Below are 25,098 nucleotides of genomic sequence, written 5' to 3'. Positions count from 1 at the left end.
TATTTATGAAACATGAAACATTTGATGAGATTAACAACCCAAGCAATCCTCACAGATGAAGAAATCCACACAAATGAGTTCATAAATGATGTGTAATGCGGCAGAATGGCACAGGGAGTCAGAACTGAGGGTGCTTACTGAGTCTCGGTTCTGGAAACTTCAAGACGTCTTCCTGGATGCATCGCTTAGGTGTGACTTTGATCCATTCTTCTTTACAAACCATCTTTAAGCCTTGAGACTCCTCTCCACTCTGATTTCCACTTCTTTCCGTAGGTTTCCAGCTGGATTCAAGCTGACCGATTGACTTGCAGCTGTATTTTCCCTTCTCTGAAACCAGCTTTCTAAAAGCTGAAAAGAGAGCAAATGTAAACATCAACGTGTGGTATTTTTGATTTTGTCTCTTTGGTTAGGGGCGACAGACGCATCTATATCCGTTGAGGGATTCCAGAGCGACGACTCCTCTTCAACGGTGGTGCTGTCAGATGGTGAGGATTTGCGGAAACGTGCAGATACGGAGGCGGCAGCTGAGCAACCGTCCCCACGGGGTCCTGAAACTGAGCCGCAGAGGGAAGAGCAACAAGTGTTGATAAACCCCACGTGTGCAAAGGACTGTGCAGCACTGCTGAGTCAGCAGCAAACTGGGCAACTTGTCAAAGAGGTGAGATTTTATCGACGACAAAACTGCTGCAAACTGAAAATCTTGTACCACGTTCAGTGATTCAAACAAAATATGGATTATCTTGTTTTCATAGAAGGCTAACATGTTTTTTCGTTTTGTTTTGTTTTGTTTTGTTTTGTTTAAATGTTTGCTTTTATTTCTCCACAGCTGCAACAAACACAAAGAGAGTTGTCACGAATCCAGCAGCTGAACAAGAGCTTGCAGGATGAGCTGCAACAAGAACGAGAGATTATTTCAGAGAAGCTTCTTTGTGTTCAGGTAAAATAAAGACATTCATATGTTTAACTTTGTGTCAAATTCAACTGCGTCCCTGGTAAAATTGAAGATAATTTACTTTCAATTCGAGAACATTTGCTTTGAGGCTAAAATGTGTTCTGAGTAGAATCGAAGAAATTGCACTGATACCCATAACATTTTTCTTTAAGGTAAATCCAACAATTTCTTTTCCCTCAAGTTGATCAAAATTTCTAGGAATTTGCAATTAGTAATCTAATGGTGTTTTAGGAACACAGTGTCTCAATAGCAACCCGTACATTGCTAGGAATGGCATTAAGAAAGCCTTTATGGTCCCACCATCACAAACGTAAACCTGTGGAGTTTATTAAGCTCAGCTGGGCTTTTAACCGAAGCCGTGTGCTTTGTTCTGCTGAGATTAAGACGGAACTTTTCCTAAACCCACAGTCCAGGTGGAGTCAGGGTGAAACAAAGGATGGATAAAACATCTCATCCCTACTGATTAGACGTGACGGAGGATCTGCGATGCTGTGGACTTGTGTCTTTTACAAAGAGGAGTCATAATTAAATTGTGCAAGTTGTAAGACTGAAAACTTTGTTCTTCTGATACGCTCTGCAGAATGACACCAATTCTTCTTCAGAGCAAGCCTTAACCTTCCAGCGACTGCAGAGGATAAACCACAACCTCCGCATGGAGCTTGAGGAGCTGAAGAGGAGCCAGGAAGAGGCCAAGGAGGCCGAGCTGCGGCGAAGAGTTGACCTCTTGGCCCAGCAGGCCCAGCTGCTGGTGACCGGGGACGCCACGGCGCTCGCTCAGATGCACCTTGAGCAGGACCGCCGGCGGTTTCAGGAGCAGCAGAGGGAGTGGGAGCACAGCGTGACCTCCCTGAAGGCCCAGCTGAGCGCCAGCGAAGAGAAGAGGAAGGAAACAGAGTCCCAGGTGGCCCAGCTGCAGCAGGAGCTGCAGAGCCAGCAGAGCCTCCAGCAGGAGGCCGTACAGCTGCAGAAACACCTCCAAGAGATGTCAGGCCAGCTTCGCGCTTACGAGGATGCTCAGGCCGAGAAAGAGGCCCGCCTGCAGAAGCACCTCTTACTCCTCCAGGCGAGTCAGGAGAGGGAACGAAGGAGCCTGGGCGCCAGCCTGGCTCAGGCCGAGCGACACTCCCAGGACCTGAGGGACAAACTGGAGAGGGCCGAGCAGCAGCTAGAGAGCCTCAGCAAGACTCAGACGTGGACCAGACAAATCGAAGAGGCGCAGCAGCAACTGCAGGAGGAGTTGGCCCGCACAGTGTCAGCCGTGCAGCGGCTGCAGGAGGAACGGGAGCAGCTGGACCGTCGCTGCGAGGAGCTGCAGAGCCAGCTGTCAGAGGCAGACAGGGAGGTGGGCAGGCTGCAGGATCGCCTGAACACAGAGGAAACACACTACTACAACCTGGAGCACTCATACGAGAGAGCCTGTGAGGATCTGCAGGTTGCTTTGGGGAAGGTGCAGCAAAGGGAGTCTGAAACGCACGATATCCGGGAAGGCTATGAAAGGCTGCTGGACAGCAAGGAGCAGGAGCTGAGCGAGGTCTTGCTGAAGATGGAGGTGTTGGGCAACAGCTTAGAGGAGACAGAAGTGAAACTGAGCGAAGTGATGAGAGTTTGCACCTGCTCTTTTCCCCAAGACAGTCAGAAGGGTCAAGACAGACAAGCTCTCCAGACTCCGAACTCTCAGTTGGCGAAGGTCTCTCATGGAAGCAACGGCAAGTCTCTGGAGCACGCAAGATCCCGCTCCCGCTCAGTGGACGCATCATGCCAGCACCTCACTGCCACGGGAGACGATGCGGAAAAATTCATGTCCGTAATCCAGCTGCTTGAAACCAAGCTGTTCATCACCGAGGAGAAACTGAGAGACATCACTCAGAGGCTGGAGGAGCAGCAGGGTCACATCAGCTGCCAGGACCCCCAACTCTGCTCCCAGCTGACCCAGAGCCGAGCCACGGCCCAGCACCTCAGCCTGCTGCTCCACAGCCAGGCCAAGCAGAGCCAGCGTTTCGCCCAGGAGACAGAGGCCCGCTGCAGGATGCTGGTCGGCAGGTTCCAGGTGGCTCTCAATGTCGTCCAGGCCTGCAGGGAGAGGCTCCTGGCGACTCCCGTCAACGCCTCCGACATCGAGAGGCAGCTGGCCGGGGTCGCCGGCTGCCTTCAGCAAGGGGAGAAGGATGCTGAGAGACTCCAGCAGGAGGCACGCAACATGAGTAAAGAAGAGGGGAAGATCCTTGGCGACGAGAAACTAGTTGGAGCTGAAGAAGAGATCGTTTCTAGATTGGCCAACACCCAGCCTTCGCATGGCGTGTCGGACATTGGGAAGTATTTGATCAAGGAGCTGTTTGTTGTGGAGAAAATGGTTTCCGTGTTGCAGAGTCAAAACGGGATTTGCGAGCTATCTGCAACAAGAAAGGAGGACAGGGTCGATTTGGTTCGCAGTTACAAAAACTTGATCTCCAGAATCTTGAGTCTAAAAGGTGAAGGAAGAATGGAGTCCAGAGGAACCGGATGTGACGGCGGTCAGTTACTGGAGAGCATGATCGGAAGGTTCTGTGCAGAAGCCGAGCTCATTTACGCTGCTCTGAAACTTCAGCAACAGAGCGTGATTCAAATGAGCAGTCATGATCAACGGGAAGGCCTGGCAGACATCAGCCCCTCTGAGTTTTCTCCTTACGATGAGCAAGCTAAAGATTCAGAAGAGGCTGCAAAAGGAAGCATAAAGAAGCGATTTGAGGAGAAAAAGGCAGAGGAGGAGAGAGAAAGAGGTTTGTTGGAGCAAATCTTGTCTCGGCTGCAAAAGCGGGCAAAGTTCTTATGCCAGGTATGCCAGGAGCTTCCGGTCAACCACACCCAAGTCCAAGAAGGTATGAACCACAGTGGGGACAATGTTTCTGAAGCCGATCTGACTTTTTTCCAGGAGCAGGTCAAGTTGATGTATTTGTCCGACAGGCTTTATTTAGACATAAGACAAGAGTTTCAGCAAAGCAAAGCGCCACAGAATAGTTTGCGAGATCTCTGCACGGATCAGGAGCTCGGCAGCGCGACGGAAGAGCGGGAGGCTTTAAACGAAGCCTTCGACCAGCTTCAGGACGACAACTGCGCGCTGAGAGAGGAGCTGGAGCGGGCCGAGCAGAAGATGGCGTCGGTGGAGACCGGGAACCGGAAACTCCTGGAAGACATGCAGAAAATCGAGTGCTGTCACATGGAACAGATGCAGAAGCTGGAGGCGGAGTTTCACGAGAAGATAAAGGAACTGCAACAGATCCACGAGGAGGAGATGAAGCAGCTGCACGGCCACTACTCCAAATTGTGTGTTTCCAAAGAAAGGCAGAGCAAGCTGTGCTCAGAGGAGATTCCCATCGGCTCTCTGTCTGACCAGGCTGCGACTGAGCGTAAAGCACAGGAGGATGAAACCCAAGAAGCCGACGGAGCCACTCTGAGAGAAGCTTATCTGAAAGATCTGGAAAAGCTGCAGGTAGCAAAAATCTTTTCTCATTAGATTTCTGCTGATTTTTAAAAATAATTTCCTGCTTGGTGAATATAGAATATCTCTAAGGACATTTCAAGCAATCTCTTAGGAACTGTGCATTCATTGTGACTTTGATGGATGAGCAGAGTACAAATGGTTATTAAACTAAGTCTCAACTAGCTTTGCAAACAATGAACATTTTTACCTGTTTTATATGTGAACTTTGACTAGGTCATTATATTGTCTTCCTGTAAAGCAAACTTCCAATCCAGCATTAGGACTTTTTCAGCCTCCACCAGGTTTTCCTCTGGGTTTCTCATACCTGTGGAAGAAAGGCTTCCCCAAAGCATGACGCCGCTACCTCTGTGTTTTACTATCATTCCGACTCATTAATCTTCAAAAGCAGAAAAGTAGGGAAATTTGAAATGTTGTTCCTGATATTGGATGATTTTGAAATAAAAAAGAATAAATAATTCATTTTTATTTTAAGAGGAGAAACTGGAAAGCTTTGGCTTGCAGAGTAGCATTTGGACAACTCCCTGCTTTCCTCTGCAGCGAAGCAGAAATGAGCTGCTGTTTGGGGCCCTCAAACCTTCAGGGGCCTCTCGCATAAATGCTTGGATTTTAACACAGACTGTAGCTCTAAAATGTTAATATTTGTTTTTTGAAAATTAGAATGCTATTGAGTTTGATTTGACGAGTTCAGCATTTAGATCAATAAAAGTATTTTAAACAGATCAGAATTTAAATGTAAGAAGGAACTGGCAAATTTACTTTGTGAAGGTACAAAGAACTGTTGACATAGAAATAAGCTGATGCTGCAAGTTTAATCTTTGAGATAAGTTTGTTCACAATTTCCTCTCAGCCAATACAGAAGTGATCTAATTGGAGATTTTAGCCGCATCTGGCACAAAAACAGAGGCATCGGCACAGATTGTCCAGCAAGGAGGAGGTGGAAGAGGGAAGATTTGAGTGTTTGTTGTTCTTCTCCTGAGGTCAGAGATGCAATAATGACCAAATTAATCATTTTTTTCTGTTTTTAATATTATTTTCTACTTTAGCAATAAAAGAACTGTCCGCTTAAATCACCTTTGTTGCAGCCAAAACTAGTTTCCCCATTTTGCTACAGGCTTCGTGTGATCTTGGGTTCATTGCCATGGAGGAGATGCACAGGCAGATCATAAAGGACCTTCAGCAGGAGCATCAGAAGCAGGTAGCCGAACTTCTGAGGGAGAAAGACCAGCTCCTGCAGGAGGAAACCGCTGCTACTATGTCCGGTAGATACAGCTTTATCATTTTTTTCTGCCTGGCTCTTTTATTAATAAAAAAGAGAAGATAACCGTAAACTTCCAGCAGCAGGGATCTGAACATAACTTCCATTTTTTTTGCAGCCATTGTAGCGATGCGGCGAGCTCATAAAAAGGAGCTGGAGAGAAGCAGACTGACTCAGCAGATCAGGGAGAGCGCAGACGTCTCTGAACTCCACGTGGAGTACGAGTGAGTTACCAGAAACGCCTAAAATGTTCCCAACATATTTTTTTTTTTTTAAAAAAGAAGAAATCTAAATAGTCGATTTTCTGTTTCTCTTTATTTGTCCAGTAATGTCATTTTCTCATTACGGCTCTCTTACTTTCCACTTTTGGTTTATCAATCAAATAACTGCCACCACCTAATGCAATTTCCTCCAAAACCCACTTAGCTCTCCAACATCCTCCATGCCTCTGCTTTTTTTCTTTTGCAGGAAGGAGATCCAATTATTGCAGAGGGAGCTGGAGGTGTTGTCAGATCAGCACACGAAGAAATGCTTGGAAAACTCTCAGCTGAGCCAGGAGCTGCAGACCGAGAGGGAATCGGTGATGAAGTACCAGCAGGAAAACCGGGAGCTCAAACACAAGCAGGTGGAAACATTTTCTGTTCACTCAAGAGTTCGTAGAGTCAATATTAGTCTTACAAAAATGTTTTATTTCTATTTGCTGTTAAGAGAGAGCCAGAAGAAGTGACTCAGCTTCCAGGAAATCAAGCACAGTCTGATGTTTGCCAGATGGAAGTAGGTGTCTGTAAAGTTTTTTTGTTTTTAAAAAAAAAAGTCATATTACCATTAATGTTATATAGTATGTATCCTGAAAATATGCACTAGTTTGCAAAATCAAGCTAGTGTTTTATTGCGATTTTATGTGATTGTCCAAATCAAGGTAGCATGTGAGAATTAGGAACAGATTCATCAGGAAAAGCTGGAATCATTTAACTTGGAGTAAAATGCAGTAGTTCCTCTCTACTGTGGCCACATGTTTGCTCAGGATGAGGAACTTCTTCACAGCTAATGGCACAATGTAATCAGTCACACTTTATTTTATAGATAAATTGATCTAGTCAAAGTCCAGACCTAAATTCAACTGGTAATCTGTAGCAAAACTTAAAATAAGGTGTTTTCACAGATGCTTTCCATCTACTCTGATTTTGAGCTGTTCAGCAAAAACAAAACAAAACTAGTAGGGAGAGAAAAACTCCAACATACTTGTAGCTTAAATTACTACTAAATGAGGCTCTACGATGTTTCAACTCAAGGGGGATAAACAGAAATTTCCAGATTTTAATAGTAAAAAAAAAAAACAAACAAACATATTAATTAAATCAACTTAGTTTTGATATCTCACATGAAATCTGTAAATACATTTTGTGTGAAACATGACAAAGTGTTGAAAAACAGTTATGGTTTCTGTTGTAATAGATGATCCTGAGGGCAAAGGAGGCAGAGATGCAGCATCTCAAACAGGAAGCGATGTCACTCAGAGAGGACTTACAGATCGCTCAAATGGTAAAAAGAATAAATAAAATCTTCTAAATTAAAAATTTTATCAACATGAATTATCTCTGTTACTAACAGAAGTTGTTTTGTGAATTCGACATGAAACACACAATACATACTGTATTATTATGTTCAATTCCATGTACTATAGGACAAAGTTTATGCAGAAAATAAACTGAAGGCGCTTCATACAAACAGCTACAACGAAGCCAAGTTTGCTACTTGGTCTCTGAGCAGAAACGCTTCAGGACATCGTGTTGGTGAGTGAACTCTCACTCTGTCGTCATTTTAGAAGACTCAAAGTATAGTTTTATTTATTAAATAGCTATTGCTTCACACGGCCTTTTCTGCCACCTTGTCTTTATTTATAGACGACTCTGTGAGAAACAACCCTGCGATCAAAAAGAAAGAGAAAACTTCTTTCCTGCGTCAAATACGAGGATTCAGATCAAGGGTAAAAATCAACACAAACTTTGTAATTTACATTTGATTCATTTTTATTCCATTTATCAAATGAAAAATGGGATTCTGATACTTTTTTCACACGACTGATTACTGTACCTATAACTGGTTAGGAATGGATCAATTTCAAGATTTGTCTAGCTGCGCCAACCTTAAGAAGGGGCTGATATAAACTTATTTACGTGCATTGAATCTCTTATTAGTATCTAAAGTAACGCACAGCTCAGCAGATTTAAACTATTGTTCCTGTTTTCCTCTGTTTATGATAATTTTCCTGCTTTTCGTTTCTTTTTTTTAATGTTTTTCAGAGTTTAAAAGACGGCCTATCTACCCAAGAAAGGATGAAGTTGTTTGAGTCGTCCTGATTTACAGGAAGTCAACTGACGTCACAGGAAATCTTCATAAATCTGTTTAAAGAGACGCTTGTGCTATTGTTCCGTGGACATCATGYCGTGTGCAACTCTTTACTGTGAGGTAGTTGTGTGGTGAGGTTTGACCACTAGGGGGCGCAAGAAACGGGCTTTATTCTTCTGGCACACAGAAGCTCCGTCGGGTTTAAATTGTGCTGCATACATGTTGGGTTGCAGGTTCTTATATTTCACATGGACTTTGTAAAATAGTAGATTTAACAATGATGTTTTCATTAAAATGGTTTATTGCATTTGTTGTTTTGAGTTATTGACAAAAGTCAGATCACTAGAAATTCAGTTGCTGCAGAGTAATCATCAACTAAATAAACTAAAATCATCTAAATAAACTAGAAATGATGACATTTAATAATCAATTCCTGCCATGATTAAAAAAAATCTAAATCTGGTCAATGAAGTTTCATTGTTTCTTGTTTTAAACTGGCTCAGTTGTTTTCATTTTCTAACTCTAACTTTGTTATGACAGAATTTTAAATAACCTGCCTTCATAAAAAACATTAATACTTTCAAAATAAAACTGGTTCCTTAAACACTATATATTCTAAAACCACTTTTGGATTCCATGTCAGCCTGTTATACAAAAAGCAGATTAGTTAACTATCCATCCATCCATCCATTTTCTTGCACCCTTTTTCCCTCAGTGGGGTCGGGAGGGGTGCTGGTGCCCATCTCCAGCCAACGTTTCGGGCGAGAGGCGGGGGTACACCCTGGACAGGTCGCCAGTCTGTCGCAGGGCAGATTAGTTAACTATTGTTTCTTTAATTTCTCTTTGACATCAATAAAATATATATTTTTTATTTAATTGACTTGATTGGGGAAAAATATGAGCTGAGATTATTATTGTTTTTCAATTGTTTTTGTTAAAATCGTTTTAAAATAGATTACTTTCTAATATATAGAATTATTTGTATTGTTTTAAAAAAACATGTTGCAAGTCAAATATGTGCTTGAAAATCTTTATTTAAAAAATCCACGTGACAGTGAAATTTAAACATTTCCAAAATAACAAAGAACCATGATTAAATACAAAGAGAGTAGTATAACAAAGTGAAGAGTTTCAGATTAGCTGCATTAGCGACATGTGAAGAGAGAAATAAAACTAAATAAATGTTTAGCACTTAAATCAGTGCTTCTGATACCAAAGAAAGTCCAGTTATGGTAAAAGGAAAAAGGCAAATGCCCCCTTTGTCTGTTCTTGGATATAATTTGGCCTCTGCCCAGGTTTAAAATTATTTACATCAAACATTAACATTAACAAAATCACAAGGCACATTTTCTATTTATTAAACAGGCATGCAGGAGAAATTAAAAAATTTTTGGAAAATCAATAACAAACCTAGAAATCCAGATTTCTGTACAAGACAGAAATCCTGTAAAAATGTTCTTGTGAAGAATGTAAATTTTTTTCAATATGGTAATATTAGGTAATTCTGTGTTTATGTTTAAATAAACACAGAATTACTAGAGACCTTCCACAGTTGCAAAAATAATCTGAAAATTTATGTTGGAACAGCTGATTTTAAGACAAAAAAATAAATAGATAAATGAAACTAAATAAAGTACATAATTTGTCTCCAGACAAATACAAAGAACAGGTCATGACTTTAATTGTCTCCATTGATACTCACAGTAACAATGCTGAAATCTTTTTTCGCTACGAGTTGCTGGGTGGTCTCACAGCAGAAATGCTCCACAGGTTCGAAATCTTCTGGATGACGTTTTGCACGCCTCACGGTGTCTCCATGACTGCTGATTATATTTAGGGATAGCTGACACTCTTCATGAAAAACAACGCAAGTTTAATACCACAGGCGGTTTAACTAAGCCTTCAATTTGGACATCAGGTTTCTCCTCTTTATTCTTTTAAAACATTCGGATATAAATGGTTTTCTCAGACACGTTTTCAGTGAATCGTGTGTCAGAGGTTGTTCAGAAGACGTACGTCTCTGTTGCTTAGAGTCATGTTGCTTCAGAGGAACATCGCACCTCATTAAAACCCAACACTCACCCTCCTTTCTCCGAGACCCCCACTGGGGAAAAACTCAAGTCATGTGAGCTGACACTCTGAGAACGTACCCACTCTTGAGGCTGTTTTTTTTTTTTTTTTTTTTAATGGATGCTCCACACTTCTGCACCTGCAAGCAGAATGGTGATCTGTTGGGGTTTGGTGTGTAAAAGCTAAAAACGCCACAAACAGCACCACGTCTGAACTTTTCTATCAAACATTTTTACACTTCGCCAGCTTAAAAACTAAAAGCGGGATTGAGGAGCAAATATAGTCATTTGTTTTTATTAAATGGTTGAAAGATGTCCACAGGTGTAAGATGAAGGCAGATGTAGGACTATAGATATAGATTTATTCAAGTTTTTTATTTTTTTATTTAAAATGGCAAAACATTTTATCCTCTAAATATAAAAATTCAACAGATATCTCAAGATTTACATGCAGTGGATGGCAAAGAATTTATATATTTTTTTGCATATACCAACACAAAACAGTGCTTGACTGCGAAGCGGAAAGTAAACAGAGTTTTCATGTTTTTTCACAGATAAAAATTCAGTGGCATGCAAAGTCATCCAGCCTCCATTAACCAGAGAAGCAACCCGCAGGCTTATGGTTCCTCTGGAGGAGCTGCAGAGATCCATCTTTGCCATCCAGCCATGTTGAGAAAACATCAAACAACAAAAAACCAAGCAAGAAACCGACACGGCGCATCACCCTGAACACACCATCTCCACTCTGAAACACGGCGGTGGCAGCGTCATGGTGTGGGAATGCTCATCATCGGGTGGGACAGGGTTCATAGACGTTCTCCATTAGTCTGACTGAGTTTGATTGAGCTACTGTGCAAAAACGAATGATCAACAATTTGTAGCTAAAATTGGAACAAAAGTAACAAATGGCACATTATTAAAATCTTTATATGACTATATATATATATATATAAATATATTTATATATATAATTCCACCACAATTATGTGCCATATTTTCTTCGTCAAACACACAAAACCCTGGTTGGAAAAAGTTTGTGAAATTTCGGGACATGAATGGTTTCATGTTGCTGTCACATTATTTCTTCACCAAAGTCATTTGTCTAATAAACCTTATCAACAAGTTTAGACTTCAACTAAATTACAATTATATATTTATACATTTAATCTACAGGGAAAAACATATAATAAAATTATTTGCATACAATCACGTTGCATAGATAGATTTTTATTCAATAATCTTGGTAAATAAATGAATGCAGAAACACATGCTGGATGGAATAAGAAGCCCTTCGTATCACACATGAATTTGTTTTGCTTCAGCTTGATTCTGCATTCCTACATGTGGGATGGATTGCATGTGTGTGTGCATGTGTGTGCATGTGTGTCTGTGTTTTATGAGCACCTGCAGGGTTTCTTCTAGCTCAAGCTGCCCCACCAAACCAGGTCCTCATGACTGATCAGGTATGAACACCGGTACGCAGGTGCACCTGCTCTGGCTGTAAAAATAAGTGGCCCATTTAGTCAAGCAGAGATCAATTACAGCAACCAGTGCAGAAGCTGTACTCAGATCTGCGAGTACAGCCTGTTTCCAGAACCAAACCTCTACTGCTGTGTTTACTCTGCCTTGAAAGGACCTCCCGGATGGTCATTTTCGGCTTCATGCATGACGCTGCGGATAAAACGTTCAGTGAAATGAAGTTTATTTTTGTTTGCTTGTTTATTTTATTTTGACACTGTTAAAAGAACAACAACAACAACAATAACAAAAACAGGAAATATCTCAATAAATCAGGTCCAGAGGATTGTGACCTACATGCAACACTTAGATTTATCAGTGTTTCCATGACAATGGATAAATCCCACGTTGTTCACTTAGGACAAATATAAATTTGGCACCTGGCTGGAAACAGCAGCCTCTGTCTGGAGGATGATGCTCCTGATTGATGCTTGAGGAACTCGCTGTAATACTTATCTTATTCTTGTAAACTGTGTCAGGAAAAGACATTTGGTTTTTTACAGATTTGTTATTTTTTGTATGTTTGAAGCCTTCTTGACACTTGATGCAATAGAATAAATGTGATTCAACACCATAAAGACCACATAGTTTATAATGTTGAAGATCAGAACCTTACTTCTCTTGAGAAATTTCTTTACAAACTATTTATGATTATTAAAAATAACAACTAGGCAAAGCCAGTAGTGCTGGTCACCGGCAAAAGGGCTTTTACAAAATCTGGGTGCCAGTAAATGGGCCAGCAGTGTTTTTATTTAAAAACAATTATTTGGTTTAATCAAGACTTTCTCTCCCGGATACAAATGCATATTTTTCTACATTTTCATCAAGAGATTATGCTGCTACAGTGAAAAATCTTTATGTTATAAGGATTTTTACACTTCTTTACTCTGGGTGCTGATAGACATTAAAGATGGTGATGTAGCGTAGAGTTCTCTGAAAAACATAAGGAAATCAGTAACGGCACACCTGTGATTATTTTTGCATGGTTTAGCAAGTTAAGCTATTTTCATTGGGGTCTGGGGGGAATCACACTTTAAAAGTTTATTTCACAATAACAGTGGACCAGTAGACTAGAAGATATTAAGTTAATACTTTACTAATCCAGACAGATTCTTAAAAAAATATTTTTCATTTTTATTCATCATTAAGATTACAATGTTTTTTTTTGGAAACAGATGTAGTGTTTGTTTTTTTTCTACAATATTCTTTACATATTAATTTTGAGTTGTTTGTGTTGTTTTCTTAAATTAGTTTGGGTTTTGCATCTCAAAATATATTACACCCAGGACAAAATGTACAAATTCAAACATAAAGATCTGAAGAACATATCTCTTTGAGTCTAAATTTGTTTTAATAACAACAATAAAATCTACCAACCAACAAGTGAAGTCGTCATTTGAACATCTTTTTTTTTTTCTCCCCCATCTCACATTTGACGGCGTTAAACCTCCCAGCTCTGAAATGGATAAAAATAAGCCAGACGTGTGCCGGTCATCTGAAAGGTGATCAAGTGTGACCAACCACTGGAACCGGCTGAATCTGGCCCAGTTTGTGCTGCCGCAGTGAGGAGGCCTTTAAATAACTCGCTTGGTACACAACGACGAGGCTGTGGGCTTACTCCGTCCCCATGGCACACTTTTACATCGTCATCGTCCCCATCTGGTCTCCAAACTGAACCTGTAACCCATTTACAGTTCTGACAGTAACTTTGTACAGTGGACATCTGCACAGGAAGCAACAATAGTTTTCAAGTTGTTTTAAAATGCTTATGTGTTTTTCTCAAAATTACACCATACCAACTTTATTTATAAAGCACTTTAAAACAACCATAGCTGATACAAAGTGCTGTACATTAAAACACAACATAACAATAACAACAACAAAAAATAATAAAAACTCTTAYGGTTTAAAACCAACAAACATACAATTTAAAACCAGATCCTGCTGGAGTTGAAAGCCAAGTAAAATAGATGGGTTTTAAGACGAGCTTTAAAAGTGGACAGTGAAGGGACCTTATAAGCTCGAGTGTTTTTTTTAGTGTTATATTTAAAGGAGCAATATCTTGGTTGCCTTCAAACAAGCTGAACTCGGAAAGACAAAAATAAATGAAGTTCCAGTTTGTTTTTTATCCATAAAAGAACATGCCATAGTTTAGTTTTGTGCGATGGACACGTCTTCCGGGCAGAAATGTTTTCTTCTTTGGTGTCTGCTAGAGTCAAACTTTATACATAAATCCTGCAATAAACGGGAACTTTGAGACTCACCAAAGAGCATTTAGGTTCTTGGCAAAAACTACTTTGTTCTTGTCGTTTTTTGCAAGAAAAAGAACAAACTCGTGTGTTAATTTGGACATATGGAGAATACAGAAGATTGTTTTCATACTTAGAAGAGAATCAGTACCAACCTAAAAATTCCAGCAGCTCCTTCAGTGATGCTCACGATTTCTTTAAAGGCTTCCCTGAAGTGTTTTTTTTACAATAAATTTTGGAGAAACGTGCAATTTTTGCAAGCTTTATAATGTCCCTGTCACTTATCAAGTTTATTGTCATTAATTGTAGGCTTAGATTGAAAGAGACCGGGTGCTGTGGGCAGACTTGCAACCAGGTTGCTGATATATATATATATTTTTTTTGCAGCTTCTTCTCAAATAGACTTGTCCAATGCATTTTAAAACCGTTCCATTTTAACTTGGGAGTCCATGTTTTAGAACAAAATAACCAATATATTATGGAAAAATATTGAAGTTCAGAAATCAGCTATTTGCAAGTCCAACAGGAACATTTCCAATATCCAAATGGGTCTAAATGGAAACCAAACCAGTCACTCTGGAAGTCTTTTCTCTGTATTCAAATACTGTCAAACCAGTTTCATAAGAACATTTCCAGTCATCATGTCTGGGTTGTGCTTGTCCTCGTTAAAACCTGACGGAACCAGTTGGTCCTTTCATCAGCAGTTCTCATCAGCCGACGATCAACACTTCGCCGAGGAAGAGTATTTCCACATGCCAAGTATCTACAGTGACACGGTGAGAGGGAGGGGGAGGACCGGAGATGAGCCGTGAGCAATAGTTCACTGGATGTGGGATACGGAGTGGGATATGCAGCAGAACAAGATCAGATGGCAGATATACCAAGAAAGTGAGAGACACGTGGAAGAGGAGAGACTGTCGGCCACCGCTGCTGCGAGGATAAACTGTGAAGAGTCGAATTGTTGATTGGAACGGACCAGCAGGCCATAATTTCATTTAATTAGTCCGCTGTTCTATTTTGAGAGTTAAAAAATTGTGACTTCAGAGCTTAGTTGAAGTATTTCTGTAATTTTTTTTACATTTATTTTTATTTTTTGGTCTGTTTCTGGACCCCTGGACGTCAAGCCGAGCAGGACAGATTGGGATCCTCTCCAGCTCTGGTGGAGAAATAGATCGTTTTAAATCAGGCAGAAACATGAAGATATTAACTGGTTATTTGCTTTGCTTTCTCGGGATGATAGAGTGGTTTTACCCTTAACAGAAGAGAAGAAGAGAAAGGAGCCTGAGGAAAGTCATGCAACAATTTGGCTAGTGAAAAAACAAAAAACCTGGAAGCTTTGGAAAAGAAGGAAAAATAAAGATCTGCTTTTATCAAGAACACATGAACAAAAGGTGAGTTTTTCTTTTAATAACACGTCATAGTGAGGATGGATTTATCGTTGGATTATTGCTCATCTCACAGCTCAAATATATTTCCAGTAAGAACAATTCACAGCAGGAAAAGCGCTTGCCGTCTCCTTAGCATTAATATAACAGCACAGCAGGCAGAGTGTGATTTGTGAGAAAGCAGACGAGCTTTGGCACCAAGAAATTAGAAAATAATATCCCTCCGAAACTCACATTCTGCTTCCTAGCAACTAGATGATTAGGAAACAGCAATTATTGTTTAAAAGCACGCAGAAAAATCAAATCAGCTGTTATAATTCAAAGAGCAGTTTGACACTTATTTGTGCCTGTCCCACTACCATAAATTTATCCCTGCCCTACTTTTTTATTACATGCACCTGTTAAATGAAGGGTAGAAACAGGGAGTTATCCAAGATCTATGATGGTGACACTGGCAGGACAGACTACATGAGTCCACCAAGAAGCTTTATTAAGACAAATAAAAATAGATCTGTTGCAAACATAAAATATTTATTTGATGATTCTTTCATCATTAAACTGAGAAATATGAGAGAAAGCAAAAAGATGGAAGCATATTTTCCTATTTTTTGCTAGAATGATCCAGATATTTGTGTTCATTTTTTGTTATGCAAACCAGTTTCTCTTTTTCTTTTCTAACAGCTTTTAGAAATTAAATTAGCCTCTCCATTTACAACTCAAACACACAGTATTTTTAAACCTAAAGGGCGGCTTTTAGTAAACATTTGCATTTTGTTACTAAATGCCATCATTCGAATGGATACTTAGCCATTTCTCCACCAAGGTGAACCCTTAAACTTGCTACCCCCTTTTAGAATGAAATATTTATCTACATTTAGTCATCTAGACCAGTCTGTTTTACCCAATAAACTATTCTTACTACTTGATCCATATTTTTTCCAAGATACAACCACAAACTTCAATCTAATAAACAGAACGCTTTGAGGGAGCAGGTCAACGCAAAGTAGCAGTGGATTGTTAAGTGGATAAAACAGGAAACAAGATTTTTATTTATTTTCTTTTCAAATGAAAATGAAGTCCCCAAATTTGTAAATAATTTTTGTCCAATTTATTAAACTCTTGTCGTTAAGTTGCAGACGTGAAGACATTAACCCTTAAAGCTATTATTACAAAGAAACTAGTGATACACGATATATTGGCATCAACACTGGTATTGGCTGATGAAAGTCTTTTTTTAACAAATCAATGTCTGCCTAATTAGTGAAACTGGGCTGATATTAACAACCAATATTGATTTCCTTGTTGCCGTTTGTGTTTCAGGAGCTGCCAGCATGCCTAGGTGGGCCCCATGCGGGGGAAAGAAGGGCTGATATATGGGTCCGATATGGGTTTGTCCACGGATTCCACGGTGGCCCCACATGGGTTTGCCCATGTAGAGCCACAGCCTACGTGGGCCCTACATGGGCCCTAAATGGACAAACCCATGTGGGCCCACCATGGAACAAACCTATATGGGGCCCATCTGGTCTGCCCTCCTTTTCCCCATATGGGGCCCACCTAGGCATGCTGGCAGGGAGAGTTTGGCTATGTGGTATTTGTTCCGTCATGTGACTATAGTGATGCAGTGAAGGATTATCGGATGTTTTACTGAAGCAGAGAAGCAGTGCAGACATTGTGGTCGCGTTTACACTGAGTCAAAAGTGTAGGGAAATATGCATAGTATTGGTAAACAGTATTATCAATAACAGATATTGGACATCAATATCGGCTCAAATTTTGACATTGGTGCAACCATAAAAACAACTTACAAAATACACCTAATACTAACAGTAAAATAAGAATTTAATGGGGGAAAAAAAACTGAAAATTCTGTCAAATAAAATAAAAAAATAAATAAATACTGAGTAGTGAAAGCAGTGTTCACTTATTAGCTATTTAGTTTTACATTAAATGTAAAAGGTCTAGCGTTAATTGTTTTATTACTGGGAAACTATTTCAAAATTAGAGATACAATTGTCCAAATTATGTTAGCATCTTACTGAATTGCTGTCTCTGCAGTCTTTCAAAGTTGAACAGATTATAAATTTTTTGGATTTTACAAGGAAGCCACTTTGTTGGCTTGTTATGTAAAATTATAAATGCTGCTTTGCATAAGGACATCACAAACTTTACAACTATTTGCATAAGTTGATCTCAGACAGTTATGCAATAAAAAACAGGGAAAAATTTAAATATGTAAATATATTTACGCAGCATGTACAGAAAACAAATCTTATCTGAAAAAAGGAGTTAAGATGAGGTTGTTTTTTTTTCTCAAAACTATTTTAGAAGTTTTTCACATAGAAGCTCGATTTTACACTTGGGGTTCCAAAATAACACCCAGATGTTCGTAATACCTTTTGGATTTCCTAGTGATCAGTTATCAAATAAAAATACTGACTTTTGATCTAATTGTGAGACACATTGAGGCAGTTTTTGTCCAATGCAAAGACAACACTATGAAGGCCAAGGAACACAGCAGAGAGGTCAGGATTAAAGTTGTAGACAAGTAGAAATGGACGCTGCCACATTCATCAAATTGCACTCGTAATTTTCACTCACAAAATTCATACAAAGATGTTAGTTGCTTGACACAACGACAAATCATAGATTGCAAGAGAAAGTTGGGAGTCAAACCAACAACTTTCCAACTGCAAGACAACTTTTTGCACGGAGTCGCAGTCGGCCCAATTTAAAACAGTTTATTTTAAACTTTGGAACTCAAAGTGGATAATTCAGTTCATCGTCAACAAAAGCTTGACGATGTTCCTCCTGAAAAAGAACTGCTTCTAAATTTTGTTCAGCGTGCTTAAAATTAAAACATTTTTGTTTATGCGATGGTTCTAAAAAGTATTCACTCATTGGGATATTTTACCACTCATCAAGTCCTACCACAAGTTCTCTATTGAATCGAGGTCTGGGCTTTGACTAGGTCACGCCAGAATATCCACCTTGTTATCTTCAAACAATTTCTGTGCACCTTTAGGTGGAAACTTTAGGATGTTGTCAGAGTCGTGTTGCAGTGACGGGTTTCTTGAGCACAGACGGGGGAAGCTGCAGGGGGAAGGGCATTACTTTAGGAAAGCTTGTTAGAGGCTACAAAAGAGTTGTAATATGAAAAAGAAAAATATAAAACAGGATAGAGAAGGGAGAGGAATACTTTTAGCTCAATACAGTGTGCAGGAATGAAATAAAAGTCTGATGAAGAGATTAGAAACTCCCACTGGAAAGTAATAATCAGCCAGTGACTATAAGTTCAGTTTCTGAAACAGAAAAATTACAAGGTGTCCATACAGGAGTCTGCAAAAGTAGCATTATCTTAGATTCAAAATGGATAATCTGACAGTTTTTTTTTTTAATCTCAATTACTACTAACTCATTCAATAGTAATTAGATGCCTAAAGCTTTAAGGGTAAGTCAAGTTAATAATTTTCTAAAGCACATAGATGGTACTGCACAGTTTTAAACCATTTTTTTTAAACTAAATGTTTTTGGTGATCACTTTGAGGGTTGCCATTGAACCACTTGTGTCTGAGCTGACCTCTGTTTCAATACCCAGTTTTCTGCCCCATCTTTTTTTAGCCCCTATTACGTTCCACTTTAGCCTCGCGAGGGAATCACACAGCCTCATCGCGGTACTCCAGTACCAGTGCCTCTAATAGTCGCGCCAGCTGGAGGAAAAACAAGATACGTCACATAAAGTGGCAGGGCATTGAATTAGCTGGCTATTTCTGTACCTTGATGAGCTTTGAAATGCTTATAGTATAAACCAGAGTATTTCCGATCATGCAAGAGGAGGGACGAGAAAGTCAGACACAGATCAATGCCTTGATTGTTGTCGAAAGGACGCTTTGGAGGGCGAAGGGAAAAAGTCAAAGTTTGAAACTGAAAACACTGAAATATGTCTGCCACAGTTATTCAGTGAATGAAGACTGAACACTGAATTTGAAACATTTGGACTAAAAGGACAACTGGTTAAATGTTTTTCATCACACTCTTAGTTTTTGTCTTGTTTTTCTGCTCCATCTTTGTACTTGGTGATAACATCCTGCCTGTCCTCTCCTTCCCAGAAGTTGACGACTGATACCAAGCTGTCACCAAACAGAGCTGTGCACCTCTGTGAGAGGGCTCAGCTGTGCATGAGCCAGGCTTGTTGCGTGAAGCCCCCCTGGCTGCGTTTCACTGCGGCATGAGCGTAGGAAGGGCCCACCACCACCACCGCAGCTTTCTGTCCTGTGAAGAAGAAGGATTCAGACTCAGCACCATGCCGGCCGTGGGCAGCTTTGGCAATGGCAAGATCCACACGAGACGCAAAGGCCACAGCCGGTTTGTCAACAAGACCGGCCAGTGCAACATCCACTTCTCGAACATGGACGAGAAGTCCCAGAGGTATATGTCGGACATTTTCACCACTTGCGTGGACATCCGCTGGCGGTACATGTTCCTGCTGTTCAGCCTGGTGTTTGTGGTGTCCTGGCTGACGTTCGGCTTGGCCTTCTGGGTCATCGGCCTCCTGCACGGCGACATGGAGAAGAACAGGGGGGATTTTGTTCCCTGCGTCACGCAGGTAAACACCTTCGTGACGGCCTTTTTGTTCTCCATCGAGACCCAGACGACGATCGGTTACGGAGCTCGCTGCGTGACGGAGGAATGCCCAGCGGCTGTCTTCATGGTGGTCTTTCAATCCATCATGGGCTGCATCATCGACGCCTTCATGATTGGCGCCATCATGGCCAAGATGGCGAGGCCAAAGAAGCGTGCCGAGACTCTGCTGTTCAGCCACAACGCGGTGATCGCCATGCGGGACGGGAAGCTGTGCCTCATGTTCAGGGTTGCCAACCTGAGGAAGAGCCACATTGTGGAGGCTCATGTCCGGGCTCAGATGGTGAAGCCCCGCTACACCGAGGAGGGTGAGTACATCCCCCTGGATCAACTCGACATGAACGTTGGCTACGACAAAGGCACCGACCGCCTGTTTTTGGTCGCTCCCCTCACCGTCATCCATGAGATCGACGAAGAGAGTCCCCTGTTTGGCATCAGCAAGCAAGACCTGGAAATGTCCGACTTCGAGATTGTGATCATCCTGGAAGGACTGGTGGAGGCAACGGCCATGACGACGCAAGCGCGAACCTCCTACTTGCCATCTGAGATCCTGTGGGGCCACCGCTTCGAACCCGTCATCTTCGAGGAGAGGAGCCAGTACCGGATCGATTACGCCTACTTTCACAAAACCTTTGAGGTGCCGTCCACGCCCAGGTGCAGCGCCAAAGACATGGAGGAGAGGAAATTCCCAACGTCCGGCGCCAACTCCTTCTGCTACGAGAACGAGCTGGCCTTCATCAGCAGGGACGAGGATGGGGATGGAGATGGAGACCCCGAGACGGAAAAAGACAAAAGTTGTCCGTCGGAGCTAACCCCAGCGGACCGCAATCAGCCATCTTCTCGAAGAGAATCCGCACTTTAACCTTTGTCTGCTGACAGAAGGTCTGTCATGGCTGAAGTGGGTCGATTTGTGAATGTCGTCCTGCAGACACTGGGACACCGATGAGGACGTCTTCGTAACGGTTTGAAGACCAGTGGTACGCCATGCCTGCCACGCAAGGGATACATTCAAAACGTCACAGGATGCACAACTCTTTCTTCCTTCTGAGATGGTTCATGAGCTTTATTAGATGCAATTGGAAACTGTCCTACTGGCGAGGATCTTAAATCTGAAGTGCATGAAAATCAACATGGTTTTATACATGGTTTTATATTGAACCATGTATTTTGAGAAAAACTTAACAGCTTCAACTGGACTACATGCAGCTGCAAAATGACATGACTTTGCAGTGAAGCTGATTATTTACTAAGCCAAATTTGTAGACTATTTAAACAGATTTTCAGCTCAGCATCATACCGTAACAACTGCAAGACTCAAAGTAATGCCAGTAACTCACCTTGACAAAAGGGACAAAAACGTAAATGACAAATTAACTAGAAAAACTCCTTGCTATAAGTTAATACAGATCTTAAAATCACCTGCAGTCACAAACACACACTACCTTGAGTTTTTCCACAATGTGTCACCGAATCTCAAACTAAGTCCAGACCTATTTCTAATTAACAATAACTTCTTTCAGCCTCTCCTTTGTGTTGTTTTATCACAAAATCACAGTTAAGCACATTGAAGTTTGTGGTGTATCATGATAAAATGTGTACTTACTAAAAGAGTAACTGCTCAGAGCCAAAATGCAACAAATACCAAATTGCTAAAAATGTTTTCTTTTTGTTTGTTTTTTAAAATGTTGTTTAGCTAGTATAATGCAGTTGTAGCATCTTGTAGTTTTAAAAAAATATTAATCAGGACATGTCATCCAACCAAATGGCCGCCGGGGACCCTGAACTAGTCCAGCAAAGTGAAAGTCTGTGCCAATAACGCTGACCTCTAACATAGACGCTTCCAGGTTTCAGAAGAATTACACAAGGGGCTCTTCTGCCGAGGAATCACAGCACAGTTTGCTGCTGAAGACAATTTCCCAGTATGGGAGTCAGGRAAATATAGAATAAGTTTTTTGTTAGTTTGTTTTACCTCTCTTCATCTATGATTATAGAGGCGAGGTGGAATCTCGTTCAGCTAATGCCCAAAATGAAAAAATAAAAACTACACAAAAACAAGGAGAAATGTTAACACAAAATGRTCAATTATAGGAATAAGACAAAAAAAAWCAAGCATGCACATTTTTAATGAAACATCCTCAACCTTGAATATTTTCCAATAAAAAGCACGGCTCACTTTTTGGTAGAAACGTGTGCTGTCGTTAAATTGACTTGACTGAGTCATCATTTCAGAGGAGATTTTATGCTGTCTTGTTCTTTAAAAATGTGCAACATTGCATAATTTGAGCAGTTCTCATCACAATCTGTTCACACTGGAAACAAACCATGCAAAAAAAAGAAGAAAAACAAAATCTGAAACCTTTGATTTGTTGTTAATGTGAATAGACGTGGGGAAAGATCAACTATGTGTTTCATACTTGCTGTAAGACTTCTGATTTGAAATGACCTGCTGTTGTAACTCCAGATCATTTGCTAAATTACATTTGGCCCCTCCACTGAAACCTCATAATAAGTAAACCTCCATAATAGACTCCTAAAGTACTGTTAAAAGACACTTTAAACGGTTCATCTTCACTGTTTGTATTTCTTACAGTAGATAAGTAATAAAGCCTGTGGTTAGGACTCCTGATTCTCTCCTGAGATGAATGACTTTCTCCTCACCATTAGTCAAACCAAAAGCTCTATGTGGGTTAGCTTTGTGCACCTGACGCCCATTTCAGCAGATTTGTTTGTTTTTTTTTCGTTTTTTTTTTTTTTCAATATATATATGTTTCGCTGACTTGTGCTGAAAGCAGCAGAACCGGCCGTCTCTGGAAACCAAAGGGTGGTTCCTCTGCACTGAGGTCAGATCTTCCTGAAGAAACACAAAAGTTTAAATCTGTACAGCTGTCTGGAAAACATTTTGTAAATAGTTGGTTTATTTCCTTCGACACCCCCCCCCCCACCCCATTTTTTTCTGACTTAAAAGTGAAGAAGAAAAAAATAAAGGAAAAAAAAACATAATTTCTCCATATATTTTTGCTGAAAAGATTGAAATAATGTTCAAAGACTATTTATTCTCGATGTCTTCCACTGAATGTATCCGAATTATTCAGATTTTTGCCTTGTTTCGTTTTACTTTGTTGTGTGAAACAACGACAGCAACCTGGAAATGCACAGAGTACAAATAAAATCTCCAGATTACTGTAATAAAACACCACAAAGCCAACCTCTCTGCCTTTTCTTCCTTGCAGCCAGACACCACAGCGACAACAAGCACCTGCTCTGTGTTGAGTTTTAACATTTAGATCAGCCGGTGGGGAGGCGTGAACAAGTTACTTGGAAAAACTGGAGCGGGTTATAATTTACGGTGGTGATTTGCTGAACCCTCTCTGGCTGGTGGGAGGTCAAAGGTCTCCGCTTTCACTCTTATGTAACCCGGCAGGCACGCCTTTCCATGTACATGGAGAAGACTTGGCTGTTCTTCATTCACGCTGAGCTCAGAGAACACATCACAGACACAAAAACGCACACTCAAGATCAGGTAGCAATCTAAGTTCTTTGCACATCCAGGCTGAAATTTCTGCCTCTCTGTCCTTCTTGGCTAAATAGCTCAAGTTTGGTCTGTATTTTAAACATGTTTCTAGGGTGCATTTTTCACTGTCCAATTAGAATCTCATGAAAATGGAAGCTGATCGATAAAATGTAAAATGTGTTTATTTTTTGCTAGCCACATTTTTTTCCCTTTCGTTCTAATTTCACATTAAGTAGGAACACAAACATCCTGCAACGTTGACACAATAGCAAACTTTGACACCGCCACTCATTGATTTCGACAAGTTTTGAATCTTTTTTTTTTTTTTTTTAATGTATTGTCATTTTCAGATCCATTTTCCTGCAAAGCTTTGATGATTTTGTGCATTTTATTAAAACATTGCATGATAAGCTAGCTCTTCCAGAGTTACAAATGGCCTCTTGGCTGCATCAGTTTCGGTGGACAGGCGTGATTTGTGTGCGGTTGTCTGAAAGCAGCTGGCTGCACTGGATTTTATTTAGTGGAAGCTGAGAAAAAGGGGGTGGCATACAGATAACAGGAACATAGACAGAGGTCGTAACATGAGAAAATGTGTTGAGGTTCTGGAGGCATGAGATACATTTTCAGACGGCAACAGACTTCTTTCTGTCCTTCCAGGAAGGAAATACTAGAAACACATTCACGTCCCGGTCCTGCCTTGAAGACGTCGAGATCGGTTTTACTAATTGACCTGACACATGTGACGCCAAAGAGGCATCAAGCTGCAGATAAACATCTACCTTTGTCTTGATAGATTAAATGAGAACATTACTTGTCACTTCCGTGGAGCTGCATCCTCCGAGATGAGCCGCGTGATGGAGGAGACGTCTCCCACCCACTCGGCATGTGTCGGAGGACGAGAGGTCATGCGGGGTCGGTCTTTGAGCGCGCAGAGTGGGCTGCTGAAAGCCGCACTCAGCCCTAATTGTGGCAGCTATCTTCTGTGCTTCCCTTTAGCCGACAGAGAGAGGTGGAGGGCAGAGGAACACGACGCTCCGCTGACAGCTGCAGCTCCTGCGCCTCGACGAAGAAGTCCTGACGCTTCGGCACAACATCGTTTATTTGCTGCTAATGAGCTGCCGTCACATTAGTGATTACTGTCAGAGTTTAATGAGTCTTAATGAGTTAATGGTCTCGGAGGGGTGGTGGGGGTATGCTAACAAAATTTGTTCCTTTGAGTGATTTACTGTTCTGCACAGAGGTTTTAAACTACCTTCAAGAACTTCCTCTTTATCTTAAAATGTTCTGCAGGTCTTCAGGCGAGCTGCAGACCATTACAAGTTCGGCTGCTTCTTCACATGGCTGTATTCTGTTCCTTATCTTTGGCACTTTGGTCAGGTTCATCCCAGATGGTGAATTTGAGTCTGCCTTTTCCACTCTAAACCCAGCTTTGATGTGTGTTTGTCATCATGTTGGAACACCCTGATGGAGCGTCCAAGTTTCTGCCACCTACTTGATGATTTGCAGGAAAAATAAGGAATTTGGCGGAAACTCTCCTTCATTATTCCATTGACTTTGAAGATTTTTTGAGAGGGGAAAAAACACACAGCGTGATGCTATCATAATCATGCATGTTGTTTGAAGTCCTCGTTTTTGCCCCTACCCAACATATTTCTTATCATTGTGGTCAAACAGCTCAATTCAACCCCCCC

The 25,098-nt window shown here is 41.0% G+C and overlaps 2 protein-coding genes across 3 annotated transcripts; both read left to right on the top strand.

Annotated features, from left to right (window-relative positions):
• Positions 1–105: 105 nt before the first annotated feature.
• On the top strand, positions 106–8,341 carry LOC103469148 (trichohyalin). Its single transcript, XM_008416669.1, has 12 exons — positions 106–130; positions 357–658; positions 827–937; positions 1,533–4,418; positions 5,542–5,689; positions 5,804–5,909; positions 6,154–6,310; positions 6,394–6,459; positions 7,141–7,227; positions 7,370–7,478; positions 7,590–7,672; positions 7,989–8,341. Exons 1-12 carry the CDS (start codon positions 106–108, stop codon positions 8,043–8,045), a joined length of 4,137 nt encoding a protein of 1,378 aa, XP_008414891.1. The 3' UTR covers positions 8,046–8,341.
• Positions 8,342–14,569: 6,228 nt separating this feature from the next.
• On the top strand, positions 14,570–21,973 carry kcnj12b (potassium inwardly rectifying channel subfamily J member 12b). Of its 2 annotated transcripts, none has more exons than XM_008416588.2 (2): positions 14,570–15,261; positions 19,368–21,973. In XM_008416588.2, the coding sequence occupies exon 2, from the start codon at positions 19,484–19,486 to the stop codon at positions 20,756–20,758; it is 1,275 nt and encodes a 424-aa protein (XP_008414810.1). In that variant the 5' UTR covers positions 14,570–15,261; positions 19,368–19,483; the 3' UTR covers positions 20,759–21,973. The 2 variants fall into 2 exon arrangements, with proteins under 2 accessions (XP_008414810.1, XP_008414809.1); XM_008416587.2 differs by having other exon boundaries at positions 19,365–21,973.
• The last annotated feature ends 3,125 nt before the right edge of the window (positions 21,974–25,098 follow it).

This window comes from Poecilia reticulata, linkage group LG8 (assembly GCF_000633615.1).
Source record: "Poecilia reticulata strain Guanapo linkage group LG8, Guppy_female_1.0+MT, whole genome shotgun sequence".
Lineage (NCBI taxonomy): Eukaryota > Metazoa > Chordata > Actinopteri > Cyprinodontiformes > Poeciliidae > Poecilia > Poecilia reticulata.
This window is presented reverse-complemented; position numbering and strand designations above follow the sequence as displayed.